Genomic DNA, 9,586 nt, shown 5'->3' with positions numbered 1-9,586 from the left:
ATTTCACCGGAAGTGACGATTCCAATATAATTATTGGATGAGCGCAGGGTATCCGGAATGTTCAGGCAGAGGTCAATGTCAGTATATCCTAGATAACTTGCGAAAGCCGACTTGAAAATTGTCTTATTATTTATTGAATTTCAAAAAAACAAGCCTTTTCATGGCAAATTTCATTGTGTAGAAAGATAACAAGCTGGCGCGACAAAACCCTCAACAGACAACAACGAGAACATTCAAAATATCCGTACACTTTGAGCTAATCAGCAGACGATGCACTATCAATTGAATATTAGCAATCTTTCATTGACTGAACTTAGAAATTCGTAGAATAGTATAGTTTAAACCTTTAAACAGTTTAAAATCAATTTAATTCGTATGTGCAAAATTGACAAATAATTTACAAAAATGCATGACGTTTTAGCTGGAAGGTAGTTACAGTGTGGATTTGACTATTTGGAAGTTTATGATGGAGATTCAGCAAATACGACGAAACTGGGCAGATTCTGTGGAAACCAATTACCAAGAAGCCTGGTATCATCTGGACTCAAACTCTTCATCGTGTCACTCGGATTATAGCGTGTCAGCACCGGGATTTGTTCTGAACTATTCAACACCATTAGGTAAGAAATAAGTTTCAAATATATCGGGAAGAAAATATTAAAACTTATAAAAGTTTGTTCTGTTTTCTGCTCGTAAGAAAATTAGGGTTAAGAACAAAACAGACTGACACTCTGAGTCAAGTAACTGCCTGGTAGTAAAATTGAAGTATTCTAAAAATGCATGTCTATGTAAATATTATATTTTAGATGTAAATGAATGTTACTTTGGAACACACAACTGCGCTATTGGAGCGTCATGTGTCAATACGAATGAATCGTTTTACTGCATTTGTGAAAACGGTTATACCGGAGATGGCGTAACCTTGCACAGGTTACATCTTATACTAATTATTTGCATGGTATTTGGTAATATTTTGCAAAAAAATTGACGAGGATAATTCATAATTCCCTTGCAATTTAATTTCCTCTTTTTGGTTAAAAAACATAGATTTAACCGTTAAAAATATGGGAGTTTATGTATTTTATATTGTAATATCTTAGATATCAATGAATGTGAACTTGGAATTGATAACTGTCATTCTCAAGCATCATGTCGCAATACCAATGGGTCGTTCGACTGTTCTTGCAACTTTGGCTTTAGTGGAGATGGAATAGCATGTAAAATGGCTTCATACCTAATTTGCTACAATCAGATCTAGTCATATTGGGCCTCTTTTAACATATAGATCATGAGGGGCCTTATCCCCATGTTTTCCCCGACCCCACCCCACTGGTAAAAATCCTCTGTTTAAAAAACATTGATCAAAAACATGTCTTGAACTAAAGCAATTTTATTTGTATTCAGTAACTTTCCATTTCTGTATTCTGTGAACCTTTGATGAAGGCAATTTCAGTAATATCATCTATCGAGTGCGAATACATATTTTGCATGTTATTTGAATATCAGGCGACTGATTTCCAGTCACATTTATGGCGCAAATTAAAAGACAATCCGTGGTTCGTGAAAGGAGAGGTCAGAAAACTCTTACAAATTTTAGAAAATTTCAGTTATTTTATTTTCTTTATAGGCAACGCGACAAGACCTTCTAATACATCTAATCCAGGTAAAATCATCAATCTTTTTCTTAAAAATTGAACTAAGCGAACTTTTAGCTTTTGTAGATGGTGTTATTTGTATATTATGCTGTTAAGTCGTTTCCATTGTTTGGCAAATTAACATATGACAAAAATTAAACGGTAATTACAATCTTTAAGGATGTGGAAAAATAAAATATTTTTAATAACAGATACGACGCCCTCTTATACATCAAGTCCAGGTAAAATTAATATCTAAGATATGAACTGATCGATAAAATTTGATCCAAAAAAGGCAACCTATTTTGTTTGAACTGATTTCAAACGCTTGCAATATAATTGTACCGGTTGCAGTATATACTGGCAGCGATGAGCAAAGGGATAATAAACTTAATGGTCTTCAACCCGACCAAGATGCTATAAGGCACTTGTGTATTTGAGTTACGTAATTTGACATTTCATGCAATGACCTGGTCGACGTCAGCAGCGGTCGTTGAGAACATATTGAAATGAAATATATCCATAGGTTAATTGAGTTATTCGTTACATGTAATCTTTATCATTATTACTGGCCTTTCAAGGAGCTAAGCATAAGAAAAATTTCGACATAAATTCATGGCGTAACTAGAACGAAATTTGTGGGGTGAGCTTCCGTCGGGTATAGAACTGAATATATAAATATTCACCTCCCCTACGCCGCCGCATAAATTACATAAAAAATACATGGATGAATTTCCTTTTCTCTTAACAGGCACCATTCCACCCACTACTAATCCAGGTAATAAATAATTGGTACTCAATGTTGATATTTCACTGCCCAGATGCGGTTATCCGACGAATAGCAGGTTTTTCAATCGATCAAATCGATTCAAATTAACCCTTAGCATGATTGTCAGAAACAAATTATGCATTCAATAAGGCTTTAGGTCCGTTTCGCATTGCAACGAATCGCGCGTAGAATGAATCGATGAGATATAAAGATTAAAGATTCACCACGTTTTGCTACGATATTTAAACAAGGAAATACGCCACATCTCGCTACGATACGACTGCAGATGTGTAAAACAGTTTTTAGAAGAATATTCGTTGTGGAAAAGATTGTACAAACTAACATTATTAATTAGGTATAGTTGATACAAAAAATAAGTTTGACAGCTCTTCGCTTCTTTAACATAATCTTGTCGGCCCTTGTTTGCCGTTTTTTATCCCGTTTCAAAATTTATTTGCAGCCAGTTACATTTATGGCAAACATTTACATTTTACATACATTTATTTTCTTTATAGGCAACGCGACAAGATCTTCTAATACATCTAATCCAGGTAAAATCATCAATCTTTTTCTTGAAATTTAAGCTGAGGGAACTGCGAATTTTTGGCGTTTAAAAATGGTCTTCTTTGTATACTAAGCTGTTAAGTTGTTTCACTTCTTTGGCTAATTAACAGCTGACAGAATTTAAACAGTGATTATAATCTTTGAGAATGTAAAAAAAATATAAAAAATATATTTTTTATTAACAGATACGACGCCTTCTTATACATCAAGTCCAAGTAAAATTAATATCTAAGATATGAACTGATCGATAAAATTTAATCCAAAAAAGGCCACACGCCTCGAGTCACCGTCAATTTATTTACCTTGCAGCGATAAGCAAGGGATAATAAACCCAATAGTCTTCAACCAGATGAAGATGCGCTATAAGTCAATTGTGTATTTGAGTCGCGTAATTTGATATTTCAATGACCTGGTCGACGTCAGCAGCGGGTCGTATATGAGCGACATAATTGAAATGAAGTAATTTATTTGTGTAGGGGACAACTTAGCTGTCATAGTGCGCTGGGTTAATTTAGACATTCGTTAACGTGTAATGATATCTATATTACTATTACTGGCATATCAAGGAGCTAAAAATAAGAAAAATATTTCGACATTAATTCAGTGGCGTAACTAGATTGAAATTTGGGGGGGTGAGTATTCATATATTTAATGCTGCCGGACGGATTACACTTGCAAGTGCAATAGCTTAAAATACAGCTCCGTCGGGTAGAACTGAGTATATGAATATTCACCTCCACTACAACGCTGCATAAATTACATAAAATAAAATAAAGAGGAATTTCGTTTTCTCTTTACAGGCACCATTGCACCCACTACTAATCCAGGTAATAAATAATTGGTACTCAATGTTGTTTCACTGCCCAGTCGCGGTTATTCGAAAATGGCGCTATCCACTGAATAGCAAGTTTTTCGATCGATCTATAAATTATTTTTGTTGATTAATATCTAAACTTTTATTAATGTTTTAAACATTTTTGTGCTGCTTGAAAAAGTTAATAATTATCTAGAAGACAGAGGTCACGGAAGATCGTTAACATCAGGGCAAATATTTATATAGCGTAAAAACAATCAATTTCATAAGGAACTAATATTGCCAAACATGAATATATGAATAAATGCCCCCCCCCCGACACTAACGACACCAGAGGAATCTTGTCCGAAGGTCCGAAATAGTTAAAAAGATATCACGCTGAGAGATTGTCAACATATCGGTCAAAAAATTGTCAGAGCAACAAAAAGCATCCTGGGAAAGCGAAAGAATTTGTTCCAAACTGGACGCAGAAAAATTTCTGATACAAACCGCTATATTCTCTCTTTTTTATCCCGCTTCAAAATTTATTTGCTGCCATTTAGATTTATGGCGCAAATCAAAAGACAATCCGTGGTTCGCATGGAGAGAGAAGGTCAGAAAAATGTTACCAATTTGTAAAAAATTAAGTTTATTTGTTTTTTTTATAGCTAACGCAACAAGACCTTCTAATACATCTAGTCCAGGTAAAATCATCAATCTTTTTCTTGAAAATTGAACAGAGCTAGTAAAATTTTAGCTTTTATAAATTGTCTTCTTTGCATGTATTATGCTGTGCCGTCGTTTCACTTGTTTGGCGAATTAACAGCTGACAAAAATTATACGGTCATTATAATCTTTGAGAGTGCAAAAATATATTTTTTATTCACAGATACGACGCCTTCTTATACATCAAGTCGAGGTAAAATTAATATCCAAGATATGAACTGATCGATAAAATTTATCCAAAAAGGCGACACCTATTTAGTCTGAACTGATTTCAAACGCTGGCAGTATATACCGATTCCAAGAATACACGTGCGTCTAGAGTTGCCGTAATCTATATTACCATTACTGGCATTTCAAGGAGCTAAGAATAAGTAAAATATTTCGACATAAATTCAGTGGCGTAACTAGAACGAAATTTGGGGGTGAGTGTTCATTATTTAATTCAGCCGGACGGATTACACTTGAAAGTCCAACAGCTTAAAATACAGCCCCGTCGGGTAGAACTGAATATTTGCATATTCACCTCTCCTACGCCGCTGCATAAATTACATAAAATAAAAATGGAAGAACTTCGTTTTCTCTTTACAGGCACCATTCCACCCACTACTAATCCAGGTAATGAATAATTGGTAGTGAATTTTGATGTTTCACTGCCCAGCCGCGTTTATTCGACGGATATAGCGCTCTCCACCGAAAAGCGGGTTTTTCAAACGATCTAAATTATACTTGTTGGTTAATACCTAATGTTTTATTTCTTTTTTAAACATTTTTGCGCACAATCAATAATTGTCTAGTAGATGCAGGGGCCACGGAAGATTGGAAACTGGAGGCCAAATATTTATATATTCATTTCAGCTGACGATAAAAAAAACAATTTCGTAGGAAACTAATATTGCTAACCCGAAAATATGAATAATTTCCCCCCCCTCCGCGAACCTAACGATCTTTCGTGGCCCCTGCTATGTAAAGGAATATCCAGCCTTCGTACATGCATGCAATCCGCCGTAGGTGTTGGCTAATAAAGATTTAATCGTCCATAGTTGACACATTTTTCTCAGCAGTTCTTCGCTTGAATTTGATATCTTTTTTATTTCGTTGAAGTTAAGACAAAAATTAACCCTTAGCATGACTGTTACAAGACTCACAAGGAATCCATAGTTTCCAATTGCAGTCATAATTAAATAGTATACAAACTAAAACAAAATAAGTTGATGCGGGAGAATAATTATACTAATTTATTTCTTCACAGCGAAAAACATTCCACGAAATTTTACGACATCAGCGCCAGGTAACAGTACCTATTAGTAATTATTATTAACGATGCATATTCGAAAACAGGGCTTTGTCATTGCGTTTTCATTATTTTTTGCATTGAGGAATGAGAAACTAATATTGCCGAACATGAAGATATGAATATGTGCTCCCTACCTCAATTAATGCTCTTTTGCCCCTATATAGGTCTAGGCTAATTCAAGTTTGAACATGTTCCTATTTACTATTCTAATAATAAATAATCGGCGATAAATTCCACTTTGCTCTATCCTTCAATAAGTTTGTGTGAATAATATTTCCAGAATTATGCGGCGAAAGTCAACTGTATCCTCCTGGAAAACTCACAAGCCCTCTTTATCCCCTTTCATACCCTCACTACTTGGATTGCAGTTGGACCATTTCCAGCACCAATGGAAGAAAAATTTTACTACAGTTTACTTCATTCTTGGTAGGCTACTTTTACCTAATTTATTGCTCCTCCGGCCCTGTTTGGGCGAAAAAACCTTAGCGACATAACATGTTTTTGTTCGAATAACTTCATCGTTTTATCATTTTTATCCCGAAACACTGCTTACGCGTCAGCTAGTGTATCGTTTCTCTTTTCCCGCTCAGTCGTAAACTTTATCAATATTCTTGTACGTTTGCATAGTAACATCATGCAAATATGTTTATATCAATATTCTTTTCCTAAATATTGATCTTCATCCACTAACGTTTTTGCGATATTTCCCCCATCTTGCTGTATCAGTGCGATTAACGTTCAAGTTTTGTCGAGAAAGATATGTTAATTCGCTCGCAGTTCAATTGAAAATCAAACGGTTTAACTAATACAAAGAACAGAAGCGTTGCGAGCTTTATAGGCGGGGGGGGGGAGCATACTCACGTAATCGTTTTCTAAATAGCTTATTCATTTCTTTTCAAATTGATTGTTTTTACAGTCAGTGAACATAAATATATCAAAGAAAAAAATTATGCCTCGCTTATAGGTTTGGCATCAAGAAGTAGTTGATCTACTGGGCTGATAATTTTAGTACTTTAAATGTCCAGATTTTTTTATAAAAACTATTTCCTTTTCTCGAAAAGGAAAAATATTTTTTAATATCCTATTCCTAGAACAGTTCAAGATTAAAAATTTTTTACTCTTCCTAAATATTTACTTCTTATTAACCGAGGTGAAATCTTTACCGAGAAATATCGGACCGAGGGCTTTTTGAACGGAACGAGCTCAAAGACCAAGGTTTGTTCAAAAATATCGAAGACCGATATTTCTCGCGATAAAGATCGAGCAAACGAGGTTAATAAAATATTTATTATATGGCATAAGGCATATATTTGCACTTGAAACAAACAAGAAATGCATGAATTCGTATTATTAGCCTGGCACGCAGTGATAAAAACAAAAACAAAACATTAAATTATTTGGGTTACGTAAACTCGGCCTAAACTGTCTGGGTTAAGTTGTTCTATGGTCGTTTAAGTCGTTTAGCTTAAAAGGCTTATAAGTTTAAAGTGGAAAACAAAATTATCTTTTTATTGGACAACTGCATGAGCGGAAATATTATGATATAAATAGCTGAATTTTATATGGAAGTAAATTCTTCTCAACCAAACACTTAGCTCCATTTCACCGGAAGTGACGATTCCAATATAATTATTGGATGAGGGAGCGCAGGGTATCCGGAATGTTCAGGCAGAGGTCAATGTCAGTATATCCTAGATAACTTGCGAAAGCCGACTTGAAAATTGTCTTATTTATTGAATTTCGAAAAAAAACAAGCCTTTTCATGGCAAATTTCATTGTGTAGAAAAGATAACAAGCTGGCGCGACAAATACCTCAACAGACAACAACGAGAACATTCAAAAATATCCGTACACTTTGAGCTAATCAGCAGACGATTGCACTATCAATTGAATATTAGCAATCTTTCATTGACTGAACTTAGAAATTCGTAGAATAGTATAGTTTAAACCTTTAAACAGTTTAAAATCAATTTAATTCGTATGTGCAAAATTGACAAATAATTTACAAAAAATGCATGACGTTTTAGCTGGAAGGTAGTTACAGTTGTGGATTTGACTATTTGGAAGTTTATGATGGAGATTCAGCAAATACGACGAAACTGGGCAGATTCTGTGGAAACCAATTACCAAGAAGCCTGGTATCATCTGGACTCAAACTCTTCATCGTGTTTCACTCGGATTATAGCGTGTCAGCACCGGGATTTGTTCTGAACTATTCAACACCATTAGGTAAGAAATAAGTTTCAAAATATATCGGCAAGAAAATATTAAAACTTATAAAAGTTTGTTCTATTTTCTGCTCGTAAGAAAATTAGGGTTAAGAACAAAACAGACTGACACTCTGAGTCAGAGTAACTGCCTGGTAGTAAAATTGAAGTATTCTAAAAATGCATGTCTATGTAAATATTATATTTTAGATGTAAATGAATGTTACTTTGGAACACACAACTGCGCTATTGGAGCGTCATGTGTCAATACGAATGAATCGTTTTACTGCATTTGTGAAAACGGTTATACCGGAGATGGCGTAACCTGCACAGGTTTACATCTTTATACTAATTATTTGCATGGTATTTGGTAATATTTTGCAAAAAAATTGACGAGGATAATTCATAATTCCCTTGCAATTTAATTTCCTCTTTTGGTTAAAAAAACATAGATTTAACCGTTAAAAATATGGGAGTTTATGTATTTTATATTGTAATATCTTAGATATCAATGAATGTGAACTTGGAATTGATAACTGTCATTCTCAAGCATCATGTCGCAATACCAATGGGTCGTTCGACTGTTCTTGCAACTTTGGCTTTAGTGGAGATGGAATAGCATGTAAAATGGCTTCATACCTAATTTGCTACAATCAGATCTAGTCATATTGGGCCTCTTTTAACATATAGATCATGAGGGGCCTTATCCTCATGTTTTCCCCGACCCCACCCCACTGGTAAAAATCTCTGTTTAAAAAAACATTGATCAAAACACATATCGTGAACTAAAGCAATGTTATATTTGTATCAGCAACTTTTCATTTCTGTATTCTGCAACCTTTGATGAAGGCAATTTCAGTAATACTATCTATCGAGTGCGAATACATATTTTGCATGTTATTTGAATATCAGCCGACTGATTTCCAGTCACATTTATGGCGCAAATTAAAAGACAATCCGTGGTTCGTGAAAGGAAGAGAAGGTCAGAAACTGTTACCAATTTTAGAAAATTTCAGTTATTTTATTTTCTTTATAGGCAACGCGACAAGACCTTCTAATCACTAATCCAGGTAAAATCTTCAATCTTTTTCTTAAAATTGAACTAAGGGACTTTTAGCTTTTGTAGATGGTGTTCTTTGTATAATATGCTGTTAAGTCGTTTCCATTGTTTGGCAAATTAACATATGACAAAAATTAAACGGTAATTACAATCTTTAAGGATGTGGAAAAATAAAATATTTTTTAATAACAGATACGACGCCCTCTTATACATCAAGTCGAGCAAAATTAATATCTAAGATATGAACTGATCAATAAAATTTGATCTAAAAAAGGCAACACTATTTTGTTTGAAATGATTTCAAACGCTTGCAGTATAATTTACCGATTGCAGTATATACTGGCAGCGATGAGGAAAGGGATAATAATTAATAATCTTCAACACGACCAAGATGCTATAAGGCACTTGTGTATTTGAGTTACGTAATTTGACATTTCATGCAATGACCTGGTCGACGTCAGCAGCGGGTCGCATGAGGGACATAATTGAAATAAAATAATCCATAGGTTAATTGAGTTATTCGTTAACATGTAATCTAT

General features: G+C 34.4%; 1 protein-coding gene across 1 annotated transcript; it reads left to right on the top strand.

Annotated features, from left to right (window-relative positions):
• Positions 1-955: 955 nt before the first annotated feature.
• On the top strand, positions 956-9,052 carry LOC114543801 (fibrillin-1-like). The gene is made up of 15 exons (XM_028562649.1): positions 956-965; positions 1,101-1,217; positions 1,628-1,663; positions 2,386-2,412; positions 2,919-2,954; positions 3,768-3,794; positions 4,429-4,464; positions 4,650-4,679; positions 5,075-5,101; positions 5,736-5,774; positions 6,061-6,206; positions 7,808-8,009; positions 8,198-8,320; positions 8,493-8,609; positions 9,024-9,052. The coding sequence occupies exons 1-15, from the start codon at positions 956-958 to the stop codon at positions 9,050-9,052; spliced, it is 1,002 nt and encodes a 333-aa protein (XP_028418450.1).
• The last annotated feature ends 534 nt before the right edge of the window (positions 9,053-9,586 follow it).

The sequence above is a fragment of the Dendronephthya gigantea genome, unplaced genomic scaffold (assembly GCF_004324835.1).
Source record: "Dendronephthya gigantea isolate DGI-Jeju-01 unplaced genomic scaffold, DenGig_1.0 000556F, whole genome shotgun sequence".
NCBI classification, from domain to species: domain Eukaryota; kingdom Metazoa; phylum Cnidaria; class Anthozoa; order Malacalcyonacea; family Nephtheidae; genus Dendronephthya; species Dendronephthya gigantea.
This window is presented reverse-complemented; position numbering and strand designations above follow the sequence as displayed.

Excerpts from the sequence above, each read along its gene's own strand:
- LOC114543801 (XM_028562649.1), top strand. Across the intron at positions 1,218-1,627 it reads TAGTGGAGATGGAATAGCAT|GCAACGCGACAAGACCTTCT; the intron begins GTAAAATGGCTT and ends TTTTCTTTATAG. Across the intron at positions 5,775-6,060 it reads TTTTACGACATCAGCGCCAG|AATTATGCGGCGAAAGTCAA; the intron begins GTAACAGTACCT and ends TAATATTTCCAG.